The sequence below is a fragment of the Peromyscus leucopus genome, chromosome 20 (assembly GCF_004664715.2).
Source record: "Peromyscus leucopus breed LL Stock chromosome 20, UCI_PerLeu_2.1, whole genome shotgun sequence".
NCBI classification, from domain to species: Eukaryota; Metazoa; Chordata; class Mammalia; order Rodentia; family Cricetidae; genus Peromyscus; species Peromyscus leucopus.
The window spans coordinates 26,315,502-26,332,596 of NC_051080.1; the positions used below are offsets into that span (position 1 = coordinate 26,315,502).

The following is a 17,095-nucleotide window of genomic DNA, read 5'->3' on the forward strand; positions in this document are numbered from 1 at the left end:
GCAGCAAGACTCCATCTCCTGTGCTTCTACACTCTTCTAAAACATGGGAACAGCCGAGGACCAAAGGTTCAATCACATGAACCCATGGGGAAATTTCACATTCAAACAAAGTATAAACTGAGACTAAAGCAGATATCATTACTGGAATCGTTTCTTAGATAACAGAGGTTTGGCATATGTAGCTTGGGAACAGTGTTACCTCTCTCTGTGTTCTCCAAAACCTCCATCACACACTGACTAATTCTGAGTGGGAAGGTGGCAGTGTATTCAGTGAAGGTGTGTGACACCAAATGTGACCTGAGAGCAATGAATGTCAGATCCCCAGTGCATCTCTCCAGGATGTCTGATGAAATCCTTGTTTGGTGACTTCATTTTTATAGCCATTGAAAGGGACACATGAATTCTAGGAATCTGAGCTGCTTTTCTGTCCTGAGTAGCATAGGCTTGAGACTATGAAACTACCAGCTGGTCTTGATTTTAGAGGTTGTCTGGTATATTTGAAGTTTCCCCCCCCCCCATACATACTGTATTTTACTGGATTTCTTGAAAACAACAAAACTACTCATAATCACCAAATATATGTATAATAAAAATTATAGTGGTTGGCCTACAGAGATGAGATAGTTCAGTAGTTAAAGTGATTGCCTTGAAAATGTGAGGACCAGAGTTCAGATCTCTAGAAACTTATGTAAATGCCACAGAGGCAGAGACTGGATCCTCTGAGCAGGTTGGCTAACAAGACCAGTAATATCAGTGATTTCTGGGTTTGATTGAGCCACCTTGCTTCAGTGCATAAGTCTGGGGGGTGGGCCGACTCTCAAGGATGATTTCCTGCACTAACCTAACCTCCATATGCACTTTCAAACACATGAGGCTGTACACCCTCTCACACTTGTACTCACACTCATTTGCATGCGTATACACATGTGTGCATACCACACAAACATGAAAAATGGGGAAAAATCTAATTGTCTTAAAGGAAATTTTAGTTTACCTAGTTTGTTGACTCTTATGTCAAAGATTATCTCTAATTACTACATGAATAGATAATAAAAATGGGATTTATTTTCTTTTACTAGTTACAGCTGAAGTCTTGGATTATACTCAGTGAAGAAGCTGACTTTTGACTTGCTGCTGTTTTCTTAAATTATTCTTTGAGAATTTTAACCATGTATGCATTTATGATCATATTCTCCAGTTTCCCCAGGTTCCCAACATGTCCCTCTCCAAACTACAGAACTGTCTCTGTCTCTCTCTCTTTCTTTCTCCCCCTCCCTCCCTCCCTTTCACAATAATCCACTTAAGTCAAATTAGTGCTTCTCCTAAGTGTGTGTGTGTGGGCCATCCACTGGATCTTAATCAACCTACCAGTAGCCACCCCCCCAATGATTCTCCCTCCCCCAGCATCTGTAAACTGCCACTGGCTCCTCCATTAGGTAGGGGGCCTTTTGAGTTCCTCCCCCATCCATATTGGAGTTTGGCTGGCTTGTTTTTGTGCAGGTAACTGCAGCTGCTAATGAAAGCTAACCAGTAGTGAGGAAGTTTCTTTGTAGGGTATCAGTTAATTTCTTTATGTCCTTTGATCAACATGGTGTCTTGCAATTGGGTCTTACCTGGGGGTAATGGTGGGTAAGCAAGAGCAGTGGTTAGCCTGGGTTGTTTTGTGGGTCTTACCTCGGGGTTATGGTGAGTTAGCAAGAACCAGTGGTGGAGCTTGGTTGTTTTGGAGACCTCTGGGGAGGTGTCTTGTGCCTGATTCTGCAGTTTTGTTTAATAGCCATGACTTCTGGCAGCAGCACTCTCCATTTATGCAGGCTTCCTCCATTTGAACTACTACTTAAAAAGTACATTTGAAATTATCTTACCAACCGGTAAGCTTCCGGAAAGCGTTTTTCCGTAACCCTTAGTTTTGGCTGATTCATCTCCTGCTCCTCCACCCCCTTTTACACTCCTTACCCCTTTAACCTCACTATGTCACCCTTTCATATATCATGTGTTCTGTTCTCACCAATTGCATTTTAATTGGGTTATAAGATAGGTTTCCATACACCCTTCCTCTGGGTTACTCCAAAGGACCCAGTGCTTTTTATTGAAGAATAAGATTATTAATTTATCACACCATTGATTCTGAAATTTTCCAGCTCGGTGTTGATTTATGGGAAATGCCTGAATGTTTCACATCTTCAGATTCTTTCCTTTCTCCATTTCCTTCCCCGCCACTCTACTTCCTGTTGCAATGTTTCCTGGCACCATGAGACCTCTAATGCCAGCCAGCTTCCCAGTGATCTGTTCTGGAGATGGAGTGAGAGTGGGACGTGCACACTCCACCCACTGCACCTGCAGAGATAGAGACAGAGACACATATACAGAGACAGAGAGACAGAGACACACTATTGGGTCCAGAGTCTTGCAATCATGGGGGACAGACCACCAAAGTCTATTCAACCAGAAGCAAACTCTATTCCAGAAAAGAAAAAAAAAAAAAAAGAAAGAAAGAAAAAAAATATCACCATGGGCCACAAAAACTTATCAGCTAGCTGAGACCACAGCCAGAGTTGGAGTTTAAGGCTGTGGCAGTTGGAGGGGGGTTATGAACCCCTACTTATAGCAAGGGGGAAGGCATTAGGCACAGACTGCATGCTAGGAGTCACATAGAAACAACTATTAAAAGTTAACTTTGGCCGGGGCGGTTGTTGGCTATAAAAGTCAAGGGACTTAAGAGTTCACCCCTGGCTGTTGATAGAGGACCTGGCTGTAAAGCAGTCACTGTTAGCATTAACCCTTAGAGCTGATGACTGTCGGTTTTCATCTCTTAAGCTTGTAATTTTATATTTCTATATTCCTGGACCCTTCAACAGAGAGAGAGAGAGAGAGAGAGAGAGAGAGAGAGAGAGAGAGAGAGAGAGAGAGAGAGAGAAGAAGAAGAGGAGGAAGGAGGAGGAGGAGGAAGGAGGAGGAGGAGGAGGAGGAGGAGGAGGAGGAGGGGAGAGGGGAGAGGGGAGAGGGAGAGAGAGAGGAGAGAGAAAGGAGAGAGAAACAGGCAGAATAATGTATGCAGTTTGTCTCCCTTTGTGCACGCATGTCACCCCCAGTTCTTCCTCTCTCTCTCCCTGCCCCCAGCCTTGTGTCTCGGCAGTTGTTGGGGGTGAAAGTCCACAGTACTTGCTCTGGAAGCATCTGTGCCTCTTGTACACAACCAAGTGCTGTAGACGGTACACAACGAGAGTGGAGAAGTCTGCTCTTTCTGGTTCCTGAACCCTGCACGTGGCAGTGCTGGGCAGCAGGTGTCTGTAGAAGTAGGCTTTACATTATAGAAACTTCGGAGAGATGCTGCCTCCATTTTTCCCACTTAGAGTAATAGCTGTCCCTGTATGCTCTGTAAGGATCAAGCTAGGAGGGATTGATTTCCCTGTTCCTGCTACTTCCCCGAGGACGGAGAATCAGTGAGTTTTAGAAGAACGAACCTTGAAGAAGATGAGCTCATTCCAGCTTCATGGGTTGGTGGGGGGGGACTCATTGCAGAAGACACTCGCAGTGGCCAGTGTTGTATGAGGAGGTGGGCTGCAGTTGGGGAGCCGGCTGACGGAGGGTCATCTAAGTTTTCCAAGCCAACTTAGAGCCAATTTTTAAAAATTACAAACAAATTAATATAAAAAATACAATTAGATATCTGTCCGCCTTCTCTCTCCTCCCTTCAACCCCCCTCTCATTCAGTGCTCCCTTATTCTTCCGGTTCATGTCTTAGAGCCAATGCTGGACAGTACAAGCTTTAGAATGCCCCAAGAGCGGTGGTTAGGGCAATGGCGCTGCTGTCTAATGCTGAGCCGAGAACGGACATGGGAGTCCCCAGGGGGCTTAGTTACTGACTTTTTGTTCAATTGTTTAAGTTTGTGTTTGTCTGTTTTTGCCTTCATGAGCACATATAGCCAAGGGCTGCTTTGAGAGCCACAGTTTGTACCTTTTTCATTTATGAAGATTTCATTGGTAAAATAGGAGATGTGTCACTACTTGAGAAAATTATGTCCATGTAACAGTCCTCATTTCAGCTTTTGCTGTCCTTCCACAGTGGGGCAGCCAGACTCCACACCTCAGTTCTGGCTCACGTGCTTCATGGGTGTCTTTTTGCCTCCACAGAAATAGAAAAGTTTCAAAAAGGAGAAGGCAAGGATGAAGAGAAGTACATTGATGTGGTGATAAATAAGAACATGAAGCTGGGACAGAAAGTGTTGATTCCTGTAAAGCAATTTCCCAAGGTAAGACCGGAACTGTGGGCTGCTGTTAGCCTGACCCCCAGGGAGCTGACGCTCGAGTTAGAAGCTCTTCGGGTTTCACATACATTTGGAGCTAATTAAAACTTTTTAGTGAACTTAGTGATTTGATTTTCTTGTTTGACTTCAGTGTAAATTGTCTAATCATGTCATACTAGCCATGTGCATACTAGCCTTTCTCTTCAGCTTCCTCATTTAAAACACGAAATTGAGTGGTTTAGAACTAAAGTTGTTTATGTGAACGCATGCATAAATACCTGTTGGTTCACACTTTCTCTCAGGTGATGTATGTGGTTCAGGCATACTGTTGTTTATACCATTGTTCATTTCTTGTGTTGCAGAGTGATAATCCTTACCTACAGTACTGGAGCTAGTTTAGATAGTATTCAGTTTGATGTCATTATATATTACATTGCAGGAGTATTTTATTACGAGTCATTTTCTGAATGCATTTTCATTTGTCTGGCAAATTCAATACCAAGTATTGAATTGGAGCGATGTTCAATTTTTCAAAGAATTCCAGTTCTTCTTTCTCCCAAAGTAGTTGTATAGTGTGAGGCATCCATAGGTAAAGCGTTTGGATTGTGCCTGCGTAAGCCACATTTGCAATATGTTGCACTAGGTTTTGTTGTTCTCATTCATTCTCTTGTTATGTCGGTCTTGTGTTCTGATGACTACCAGCTCTGTGTATTTTGTGCCTGCTGTTGTGAAGGGCATATGTTGACCCGTTTATCTGTTGGCTGCATGTGTTTTGATGACTGACTGATAGGAGCTGTTTATGAGCTTAGGTACAAGTCTTTTATTATCATTTTAGTTTTCACATTAAGGGTGGTGTTGCATCTCCAATGAGTTTTGTAAATTGTATAACTTAGAGGTTTGCTGTGGGTTTTCTGTGTCCTTCAGCAATCCCTGTGTTGGAAACGTAACCCTGGACTTGACTGTCAATTATGTTTGGAGGTGGGACCTTTGGAAAGTGCTAGGATTAGACAGTTCATGAAGGTGGAGCCACTTTGATGGCATTAGTAGCTTATACAAACAGATAGAGAGAGACTGGGGAGACAACTCAGTGGGTAACATGTTTGTTGCTCAGGCACGAGGCCTGGAGTTCAGTCCCCATATAAAGGCTGGCTGTATCAGTTCGCTTTGTAACTTCAGCAGTGGGTGCAGGAAGCCAGCCACTCTAGCCAAAATCATGAGCTGTGGGTCCCCTAAGAAAGCCTGTCTGAAAAACTAAGGGGAAAGCAACCTAGGAAGGCAGCAGATACTACTTTCTGCCCAGACAACCATGGGCACCTGACTCATCCACATAATAAAATAAAAAGAGAAAGAAGGAGGGAGAGACCCAAACGACTGTGTTTGCTCTCTCCATGTGATATTTGCATCCATGTTGTACAGGAGCAGGAAGGCCCTCAGATGGTAAGTTGACCACTCTCCAGTGGACAGCCACGCAACCAAGGATATGTGAGGAGCATGAATTGATCTTGAAGGCTTTAAAAAAAAATGTCGGGGGTGGGGGAGTGGGAGACACAAAAGTGGATGGGTAGGGAAAGGGTGTATGTGAAGGACAGATAAAAAGTAACACACACATACACAGTTGCAATTTCTGGTACTCTGCTCTTCGATGTCTCAGCCTACAGAACTATTAGCCAGTAAACTTCCATTCATTGTAAGTGCCCTCTGTTCAGGTATTTTGTTATAGCAACAGAAGAGGGAATGAGGCAGAAGTCAAGCTTGTTTTCCCCTGTGAGAGTATTTGCTTTTCTCTTCGGGATTTGATGCTTTCTGTCTATGGATTGATTTAGTACCTTTGATGGAAATCAAATGGCTGTGGAAGTGAGGTTTATTTCTGAGTCTTTGTTCTGCTCCATTGATGTATTTATGGATCCTTATGCCAGGACCACGGTCTTGTTTACTGCAGCTTTTTATGGAGAGACGTGAATTTAAAATTGCTCCAGCTTTGACCTTCTTTTCTGGATTACTTACATATTCTGGATCTGTTACAATTCCACATAAATTTGTGAATTTGCTCATGGATTTGCACACAACGACCTGCTGTGTTCTGGCTGCATTTGTGTTGTGTCTGCTGACGGCTCTGGGGATTGTGCCCTCTTCCCAGCTCTAACTCTTCTGTATCTGAATGTGATTTGGCTATCCCTTTATATAGACATGCTCAGATTCCTCTCAACAACATTGCTTAACTTTCCCAGTGTATTGTCTTTCTGAAATTCATGATTATTCACTATCAGAAATCGGATGTTTCCAACTGTTTGTCTTCTAGCTTCTAACACAGCATTTGTTAATCTTATTAGCTGTTTTTTCTTTCTTTTGCTAAATGACTGGTTTTATTAAGTTGTTCTGTTAGGATTTGTTATATTATCATGCTACCTGCATATGCAGCTTTACTTCTTCCTTCACAACATCCAGGCCTCTCATATTTCTGGTATAATACTGAACACAGGTGGTGCGTGTAGGAGCCCTCCGCTTCCCCCAAAGAAGAAAAGTGTATGATTCTATTATCTCCCATCATGGCTTTACTTCTAGTCAAGAAAGATTTAGGAACAAATGAATAGGAGTTTTTAGGTTTCACATAGTTGCCTCCCCCTTTCACCCTCTGTTTAGCAAACCTGCCCCTGATGTTTGGGTAGAATCAGGACAGAAGTCAGATGTTCCTGTTACCTAATGTTGTCACAAGTGTTGTGCTCCATTTTTATAACTCAGGAAGGTTATTTAATAAGCAGATTAAGACAGTCTTAAAAGAAAAATATTAGCCTTTAAAATGCAAGGTAGTCTATATGCTTTTGTTTAGACTTCTGATTGGTCAAAACCTAGATGTAATGCAGTGAGTGGTTCTCACCCTTCCTAATGCCATGACCTCTTAATACAGTTCCTCATGTGTGGTGACCCCAACCTAGAGCAGTGGTTCTCAGCCTTCCTGACACTGCAACCCTTTAATATAGTTCTTCATGTTGTGGTGACCCCCAACTGTAAAATTATTTTGTTACTACTTCATAACTGTAATTTTGTTACTGTTATGAATCATAATGTAAATGTTTGTGTCTTAGGTGACCCCTGTGAAAGGGTCATACTTTTTTCTTGTTTCTTTTGTTTGCTCCATTTACTCCAAGTGTTATTTGCATGTTTTTCTGGTGTGTGTGTGTGTGTGTGTGTGTGTGTGTGTGTGTGTGTGTGTAAGATGGGGGCTCTTGATGGATGTGTGAGTGCACCACAGTGTGTGTGGATTTCAGAGAACAAGCTTGGGTGTGGGTCCTGGCCTTTGACCTTGCTTGAGACAGGCTGGCTCTTGTGGTTGGTCCCAGCTGCTTACTCCAGCTAGCTGGCCCACAAGCTGCTGGGGATTCTTCTGTCTCTGTTTCCCATCGCTGCACCTTGCTTTTCCCCGGCTTCTAGGGATCACAGTCAGATCTCTCTATCTCTGGGGAGTGCAGAGGGATGCTGCTGCACCCAGCTTTCCCTGGTTTCTGGGGATCACAGTCAGGTCTCCAGCCCCACAGGTGTTACCTCCCTTTATGCCATCGAGAGCAGTTCAAGCAGGTGCTCGAAACTCTTGGGCATTTAGTGCTGAAGTCCTGGTCATCTCATTGTATTAGGCTAGCATTCTCTTATCTTGATGAAGAGTTGTGTTGTCTGTCATGTTGAGTAATTTTCAGTTGTATTCTGGACATTATAAATGTACATTCTGGCAAGTCTCAGTTCTGTTCTGCTTCTCTGAAGGACACTGATGCCTTGTTAGTAGCTAATTAACCAGATTATATTCAGAGTGCAAACTATTAATAAGAGTTGAGCTCTCTCCTTTGCTTGACTTTGCATCTAATGGCAGAGTACATGGTTACAGGCAGCCTGTGATCTTGGCAGATCTTCTGTTCTAACCCTTTTGGGCTTCTTCCTTTAGAATGTGCCTATTTTCTGTCACTTTCCTGGGCTCACAATCGTTGGCTTTGATAGTTTGTTCAGACTTGGACAGTTTATGGTTGACTCCTGTAGGTATCAGATTGTGACCAGCTTTACTCACAGACTTGGGCAGATACATTTTTATATAAATAGAAAGTATGGACAGACTTTTTTTTTTTTTTCATTTTTTTAGACAGGGTTTCTCTGTGTAGTTTTGGTGCCTGTCCTGGATCTCATTCTGTAGACCAGGCTGGCCTCGAACTCACAGAGATCTGCTGGCTCTACCTCCCCAGTGCTGGGATTAAAGGCGTGCACCACCACTGCCCGGCCTGGACAGACTCATTATTAAGCAAAGGCGGCACATGCAATGGATAGAATGATTAGCAGACACAGCAGCTCCTTTTAATAATATTTGGGTACATGATAATTACCCTGAAATTGATACTTCATTGTATATGAGTTCTTGTGTGGAGTAGTACATGAATAGAGCATCTCCAAATCTCAACTACTCCTGTTCAGTATCAGCTTTGACGAGATAGGAAGGCATGTGATTTCTGTAAATAACAGATTCGAGCACAGTCAATTGTTTATAGTGCCCGGGGCAGGCTGGAACTCACCAGTCAGCCTTACCTAGCAACCACCTTCAAGCAGCGTTGTATGAATATGTGTATGAGCTACAGAAGCTCCTGTGCTGGTGTCGGTCAGCTGTCAACTGGAGGAGAGTGGAGGACTGTCCTGTGGGAGTAGCTGTAGGGACAGTACAGTTCCTTATGGAGTTGATGCAGGCTGTAGGCTTTGAGCCTCTGCAGCAAGAGAGAACTGTTGGGTGTGGAACTCTAGTTAATAAAGAGCCCTAAACTTACTGAATTATTTTCTCCTGGTGACTGGTCTTATGCCTGACATTTGAGGGTCTTTTCTGAGTTGGGTTTGTTATGGGAAAACTACAGTGACTCAGTTATTGGTTTCAAACTCATTTGATTGGGAAATACAGGTGACTAGTTAATGCTTAGAATACACCTGGCTTTAGAAAGACAAGAGGGCCATTTTGACACATTTAAAGAATGCTACTTTGAGGAGGTCAACTCTTGCAGATGTCAGCGATGTCAGGATAACAAGTAAGACAGGTTGACATTTGGGGTTTCCTCCTGATACTAGGGCATGCTATGTAGATCAGAAGCATTAAGGAAATTACAAGCTATTTCATTTGGTGAGGAAGATTATTTCAATAAGATAGGCAGATTTGAATAGAAGACATGAAGGAATTGGTTAAGGAAGAGATATTTACTTAAACTGGTGGAACTCTATACTCTTCTAGACTAGAGTACCTTTTGAAGTGTCTTAGAGGAAGCATGTCACATGCAGTCACATGTTGAAGGGGATGCTGTGGACCATGTTAAAGATGGAGTTGTAATGTTGAGTTATGGTTCTCTGTCTACACAGTTGACTTCCTCATGCTTGGTAGATACATGGCAAGATGTTCTGCTGGAAGCTGAGATCACAGAGTACTCAGCTTGTATAGGTTATTATTATTGTCCTATGTAAACACATGCATATTCTTATGGGAATGTTTAGCTCATAGATTAGTCACAGTCAGAGATTAACAACATTAATACAGTTGAGTGATTGTAATACTATGCTGTTGCAGAAGTTACTTAAAACATATGAATGGTTTATTTCTAGATATATTTTTTTAATTACCAATTTTGGTCTCAGCCAACTGGGTTAATGGAGCCTCCAGAATGAGACACAAAAAAGATGGGAAATTCTTACTTTTAATTTTAGTAATTTGATGGCTGTTTTTAAATATCTCTCAGTATTCTAACATGCTCACTGTACTGTTTGTGGTAAAAAAAATTCTGATTAAAAAAAGTCTGTGGCATTGAGTGTTGGGAATCAAGGTGGTTGCTGTTTTCCCAGGAGCTCTGTGTTTTAGGTAAGCTTCCTATCTTAATGTTGGCAGACTTCTTTCCTTTCTTTCCCCATTGGCGCGTATTACAGACAGTTTCAGATCCAGCTATTGGGTTGTTTACTCCATGGAAATTGTTGGTTTAGTTTCTCTACATGGGGAATATATGATGTGGGAATACATTAAAGGCTGAGATTTTCACATACAGCTTCTTCCTCTGAGGATTTATGTGAAGCTATTATTTTAAGTGTAAAGCTGACAGTTTACCTGTAGAAATAAGATGGTAATGTGTAGTTAATTATCTCTATTACTTTAACTAGGAGTTAGTTCATTTGTGGGCAACAGTACAGTTTTTGTGAATTTAAGTTTTTGGACCTGATGATGAGCCCTAGGCATGAATGCTCCATGGTTCTTTACTCCCAGTCATACTGTATGGTTCTTAAATGCATGGGAATGCAGTGTTATGATCACATGCATTGACCATCACTTTAAACATTGTTATTTCTTCGTTGTAACATGTAATATCCTCCTTTTTAACATTTTGATACATGCATTGGTAATTATATTGCCTTGCTATACAGTGGATCACACAAACTAATTCCTCCTGGTTAACCAAAACTTGTTAGCAGCATCTCCCCTTCCTTGCCTTTTCCCTACCCAGTTTTTAAGTACTAACCTCTCTTAGAGTCCACACAAATCATGGGATTTTTATCTCTCTAACTGGCTTGTTTTATTTAGCATAAATCTCTTTATGTTCATCGATGTTGTCACAGTGATGTGATTTTTTTTTTTAATGCTTTACCATGTTCCATTCTGTACATATTTCACTTTTTAAATCTTTCATTCACTGGTGGGTACTTGGTCATTTCTATACCTTGGTAGTTGTGGCTAGTGCAGTGAAGTTTGGACCGGGGCTCCTCATTAACATGCTGATCCATCAGCATCTGTATTAGAGTTTGCAGTGCTGTGATGAAATACCCAGTGCACAGGGCTGTAGGGAACGAGGATTTGAGCCACAGCGGCAAAGGTTCCCATTCATTGTGGTGGGCTGCGGTCGCAGAGCAGAAGAGAGCAGCTTACACTGTGTGGCCAAAGGGCAGAGACACAGGTGGAGATGGAGAGATGGAGAGGCAGTACACCTGCATCACTTGCTTCCCTTTTTCACACGTAACTTCTACCACGTTGGGAAAACAAGTGGTTACTTTGTAACTGCACAACACAAGGTGCGTACAGTATGTATGCTAAGAAGCTTGTTTGCAGAGTGGAAAGAAGAGTTGGTGTTAGGAGCTGGTGTGACTTTGTCTTGTATGCAGCTCTTCTGTCCATCAGCTCTGAGCATATCTGCTGTTCTTCTCCAAACGTCCTGCACTGTCAACAGGTTTGGTGGCCATAACTGAACTCCATAGGTACCCATGACTGTTTTGAATCTTTCCCTGTTGTTTTTTCTTCATTGCAGTAAACAAGTACTGCGGTCTATTTGAGTGTCTGTGCCGCAAACCAAGGCATCATTTTTGCCTATTTGCTACCACTTCATTAACCCCCCCCCCCGTCCCACTCACCCCTCAGTTATTGCCTCCCTTGCCTCCCCTCCTCTTTCTCTCTGTATTTTCTTGTCACACTTTGTGAATGCTGTCATCCTAACCCACGCTGTTGTAAGAGCCTCTATCCATATCAGTTTCTTGCCTTTGATTTTAAATCCTTCAATTAATCCCCCGCCTTTTTATAAGTGGACTGATGTGATCTCTGATTTTCTGGATTAACATTTCCTAACTATCTTACGTACATCTTCCACTGGCAAATTCGGCTTTGATCAGACGGTGATGAGAGATGTATAAGTTAGGAGTCTCTAAAGTGTGTGCCACCTGCACGTGTCTGTCCACATCTTTGCCACCTGCTCATATAATCTGGAGAAGTTACTTGTGATCTTCATTTTTTTTTTCAAAGATTTGGTAATGTCTGAGTACACTGGGTTCTCTACCATTTACAAATCCCATGTTAAAAGCCACACTCAATGGAGCAGTGCTGTACTTTACCACCAATAATAGTTATATTTGCGAGGAACATTAAGACATTTAAATAATAGCATTTATTGGCAGCTTAAATATGTTATAATAATCTCGGTAGCAAAGAGAAAATTGGCATAAACTGTTGAACAGTGCTATTAGATTTGAGGGGCAAATAAGCTTTAATTTCATAAGTATTTACTGAGAAGCCATTATGTAGGAAAGATAGAAAAATCGAAGTGGGTTCTACAAAGTCTAAGAGAATTTATAATGTTAGCAGTGGAGAACATTCATTTCATTAAATAATACAGGCTCAAGGGTGAATTAACGTAAGAGAGGGAGTGGGACAAAATTTGAAGGAGCGGTGGGAGGTTATTTGGAGAGTTCTAGGTGCAGTGGGAATGTGATAAGAACAGTTTCCTAAGTTGAAATTATCCCACACCCATTGTTACCACTGACTTTTCAACCAATGGTAGTACAGCAGTGGCATTTTAAAGACACAGACGTGCATTTTTATAAACCTTCGTACATGGAGGTATTGGGTCCTGGGCATGCCTAAAGTGATGATTAACAGGAGGTGTTGATGGTGGCCACCCCTGTGAAATATACCGGTGGGCCTACTTCCACCTGCTCCTTACCTATCAGTTTCTGGGTTCTTAAATTAATTTTCAGTGCGTACTTTGTATGATGTTCAAACATTAAAAAATTACCCAAACCCTCTTGCTCTTTAATGTAATTTAGCCTTATCTCTAGAGAATATGTTAACATTTCTTGATACTGTAGCTCCATTGTTTTATATTGTCCGGGATGTATATTCATTTTAAGAATCTTAAATACACATTAAAATTTTATAAGGTCCTTGGGTAGAAGATACTCTTGGTCTTTTAGCACTGATATTCCAGAAACCTAGTTCCTCTCATCTGTTCCTGTTCCTATTCTATGCTTGGTTGTACTTAAGGCCCTAGTAGTTACTGATAGAACTTGAGTATTAATTTGGGTTTATATTTTCCACTCAATTTTGTATGCATGAACATTGCTTGCCTCCTGTAAACAAGATTTTATACTAGGTTGTTGTTGAGGAACAAAGATGAGTGAGACAGGACCTTGAATCACAGAGAGACTTCTGCCCTGTTCTCAACTCGAGCAAACAAAGCAAGTAAGCAGGTAGACCTTCCCAGTCTTAAAAACACCATGGTGTTTGAAGCAGTTAAGTCTGCGGGGTTGATTGTGGCTGCCCGTTCAATTCCATCTGTGATGGTGTAGCATGCTGTACTGTGCCAAATGACTCCAGATCAACACACATAAGCTTGTCTGTCCTGAAATTCAGCTTCCTGTGCTAATAGCATCGGCAGGACCGAATCAGATTAGGCTTGAAGAACTGACAGACAGTGTCTGTTTCCCTAAACCAGCCGTCCAGTCCACTATTGTAAGTGAAGTCCAGTATCCACAGCCAGAGGACAATCAGGGAAGCCAGTGAGGACTGTGGTTCCAGGATCCAGCCAGCACTGGCTTATGAGCAAAGGGAGTAGGGCACCCCAGAAGTGAATCTGCTTATCCCCATGAACATGGCCGTTGCATCAAGTATTGCCACCCTATCTTCTGCCTCCCAGTTTCAATGTAGATTGTCTCTTCTGAGACCCATGTGGAAAATGGATTCCCTTTCTGGGGGGTGTTGGAAAGTAGTGGGGCCTTTAAAAAAAAGATAAGATCTTTATCAGGGAGTAAATTCTTGCTCTCTGGGCTGGATTAGTCACCAAGAGAGGTGGTTGTTATATGGCTGGGCTACCTCCTCAGCATGCCGCGGCTTGACAGCCTTCTGTGTTCTGGCAGTGTTAGCATGCAGTAAGGGACCCCTTCAAAGGCAGCCTACAGAACCGTGATCCTTTGAAAACCACCCAGTCTCACACCTTCTGTTGCAGCAGCAGCAGACGGCTCCAGATGACCTTTCCCTCCTTGTGTAAGTCTCTAAATTGTGAGGAAATACATAAGATGGCTATTGTCCAACACTGTTAAGATTGCAATAGTTTGAGTGGACCAGAGTTGATCCAGGTACTGGTAAAATGGAGCTCTCTCCCCAATTTACTCAGTGAAGTCATTAAGGCTAGGAAAGAACTGATTCTCATCTATGCTTGTTCTGTTTCTTTAGTTAACTTAGATAATGCCTTGGTAAAGGTTTCAATATCTGTAATAGAACATAACCACCATATTCTGTGTAAGTGTGTTGCATCAAATGGTTTAGCTCCATTTAAAGTGTTGTATTGCGGCTATAGAGATGATGCAGTGGATACGAGTGTTTGATGCTCTTCCTGAGTTCTGGTCCCAGCAGCCATGTCCAGTGGCTCACCACCACCACTTCTAAACCTCTGATGGAACAAAGGTCATCGGATCTAGCAAGTGCAAGTTCAGTGAGTGAAAGGCGTCAGAAACTGCCAAGTGTCAGTGAGCTCACGAGTTGGTCCCTGTTGTTAGCAACAGTTCACCAAGTGGTCCTGCTTCTGCTTAGCTGTGTGGCCCTGGGGACCCTAAGCTCTTTATTCTAGTGCTCATTCCTCATGCTGACTTTAGATTGTATGCAGTGATGTATAATGATGTTGCAGAATGACAGAGGGATTGTTGAAGAAGAGACAGGGCTCGCGGTGGCTGAAGGCGAATGCAGAGCTGATACGGATGCAAGGGCAAGTGTCTGCAGGGGACCAGAGAAACAGTGTTGAGGATGTGCACAAAATGGATAGGGTGAGAAGGATGCGTGTTTGGATAGCTCCTCCTGTGTTCTCCTAGCACAGGCCTATCATACTGTGTGCCTTTAAGTCTTTTTAATTTTTTTTTAAATGTATGGGTGCTCTACTTATATGCCTGCATGCCAGAAGAGGGCATTACATCCTATTATAGATGGTTGTGAGCCACCATGTGATTGTTGGGAATTGAACTTAGGAACTTAGGAAGAGCCAGCCAGTGCTCTTAGCCGCTGAGCCGTCTCTTCAGCCCTTAAATATTTAAGTCTTTTTAATTACAGTGTGTGTGTGTGTGTGTGTGTGTGTGTGTGTGTGTGTGTGTGTGTGTGTTGGAACTCTGTTCATTCCTTCTGTGTAGATCTAGAGGATTGAATACAGGTAAAGAAAGATGTGGCTTTCTCAACATAAATGAAAAAAGTCAGATAATAAGGTTTCCTCCTCTTACATGATCTTGCATCCATCCTTGGTCAGGTGTGTTCAGATTTGTGTTTTCTGATATGGTTTTGATATGGCCTTGTGTTGGTGACTGCTGGTGGTCTATGGTAAGTTATAGGTGGTGATGCTTTACTTGTGTGAATACCCTAGCTATTCAGTTTGCACTGTGGTTTGTTTTGCTTTGTGCAGAAGGAAGTTGTTTGCTGTGTAAGCAAGATGTGGAGTTGTTCTCTCAGCATGTACATCCACAGTGGAGCCACTCAAGGCAAGGCACAGCCTGGAAGCCCATTGTTTGATACACTGTGGAACAGCTTAGAGTGAACTGGAGGACCCAACATGGGAAGCACATTTTTCGTTTTTAAATTTGGTTTGTTTTGTGCTGTCAGTGATCAGATCCAAGGCCTTTTACATGCTAGGCAATTGCTCTCCTCCCTCCAGGTATCAACCCCAGTGACAGGAGCTTCGTGTTTTGAAGTTCTTTTTTGAGTTCTTGTCCAGAGTGTTTTTATTCTACAGGTTTACTGATACAGATGTGGCCTTCCCAACATAAACAACAGAAGATAGATAGGTGCTCAGGTTCCTGATCCTGAAGTCATTACTTTACTGCTTCCCCTCCTGTCCCAATACTTTGTTCACTTTAGGGTTAGTTTGTTTATGGCAGAGCATGGAGGGTTAGGAAAGAGACTGGGTGTGGAGATTTCAGAGTTGAATAAAGTATGTTCTACAGTACCAAGAGTCCGAGGAAATGTCTTCAAATAGTTTGGTTTGTATAGCAAGAAATTCAGTAGTGAGTGGCTTCAGAAGGTCAAGACAGGCTTCTAGAAAAGTGGATGGAGGCTGGTAGTCAGTGAAAGAGCTCCAGGGAAGGCCTAGGCTGCACAGGCATTGGATTGACACCAGCTTTGTTCCTTTCATGTATTTGCCATTGCTAAAATGTTATATTCATGTTAATGTGGAAAGTTTTAGGCAGTGACCAAAACACAACGAGGAAGTGATTTCCAGCCTGCATGTGTCTGTCCTCTGCTCTTCCCTGCACTTCCCTTTTCTGTCCTAAAGTCACTAATTCTGTTCACTCCCTTCTCCTCTCCAGTCCCCCTACTGATTCCTGCCTGAGAAACTCCTTAGCATCTGTGGCTTTGTCTGTGCCCATGCCTTCTCACTGAGACAAGGGGCTCGCAGACAGCTTAGCTCATGCCTAACTGTCCCGGAGGCCATTCATGTTTTTGGTCTGTCTCTGTCTCTTAGTAGATATCATCATCTACGTGTCTCCCTTGTCATTGAGCAGACCTCAGTACTGGCAACAGGCTCTGGGCTGCTTTTGTTTCTCACTCGGCACTTAGACAATATTTTGCTCTTCTTCCTGGAGGTGAGTGACGGGTTAGATGGTTCTGGGTATTTCAGGAGTGACTGCTTCCTCTTTGTCCCTGGTTCATCAGAGAATTGTGGATTAAGGATTCTCTCCTTTCTTTCCTATGGGGCTCTGGGAACAGAATTATCCTTCAAGAAAATGTCAGTCTTTATAATTCAGTGACTGAATTATACCCTCATGCTATTGGAGATTCCTGAGTATCAAGGCTTTCTGTGTGTGCCAGGGACGCTGTGGGGTTAGAGTTTCCTGGGATAGATAATTTGCAGCAAGCACAGCTATTTTTTTTCCATTTAACTCTCTCTCCAGCTCTCTCAGCCAAGCTGCATGGACTGTGTTGAAGCATGGTGGCTACAGCTTTGATGAGTCTATGAAGGAGAATGCTAAACATAGGACATAGGTTCAAAGAATAGTGGTACCACTGTGTTCTAATCAGAGACCTGCTATGGTCAGCTTTCTCTTTCAAAAGGACCCTT

General features: G+C 42.6%; 1 protein-coding gene across 3 annotated transcripts in view; it reads left to right on the top strand.

The window, feature by feature from the left end:
• Khdrbs3 (KH RNA binding domain containing, signal transduction associated 3) overlaps positions 1-17,095 on the top strand; it is a 170,813-nt gene that overhangs the window by 57,009 nt on the left and 96,709 nt on the right. For all 3 annotated transcript variants that reach the window (XR_005089628.1, XM_028875996.2, XM_028875999.2), the window contains exon 2: positions 4,135-4,253. Coding sequence is in view for 2 of the 3 variants with exons in the window: in XM_028875996.2 (XP_028731829.1) it covers positions 4,135-4,253 (119 nt within the window). In the remaining variant the exon portion in view is untranslated. The remainder of the gene's footprint in view (positions 1-4,134; positions 4,254-17,095) is intronic.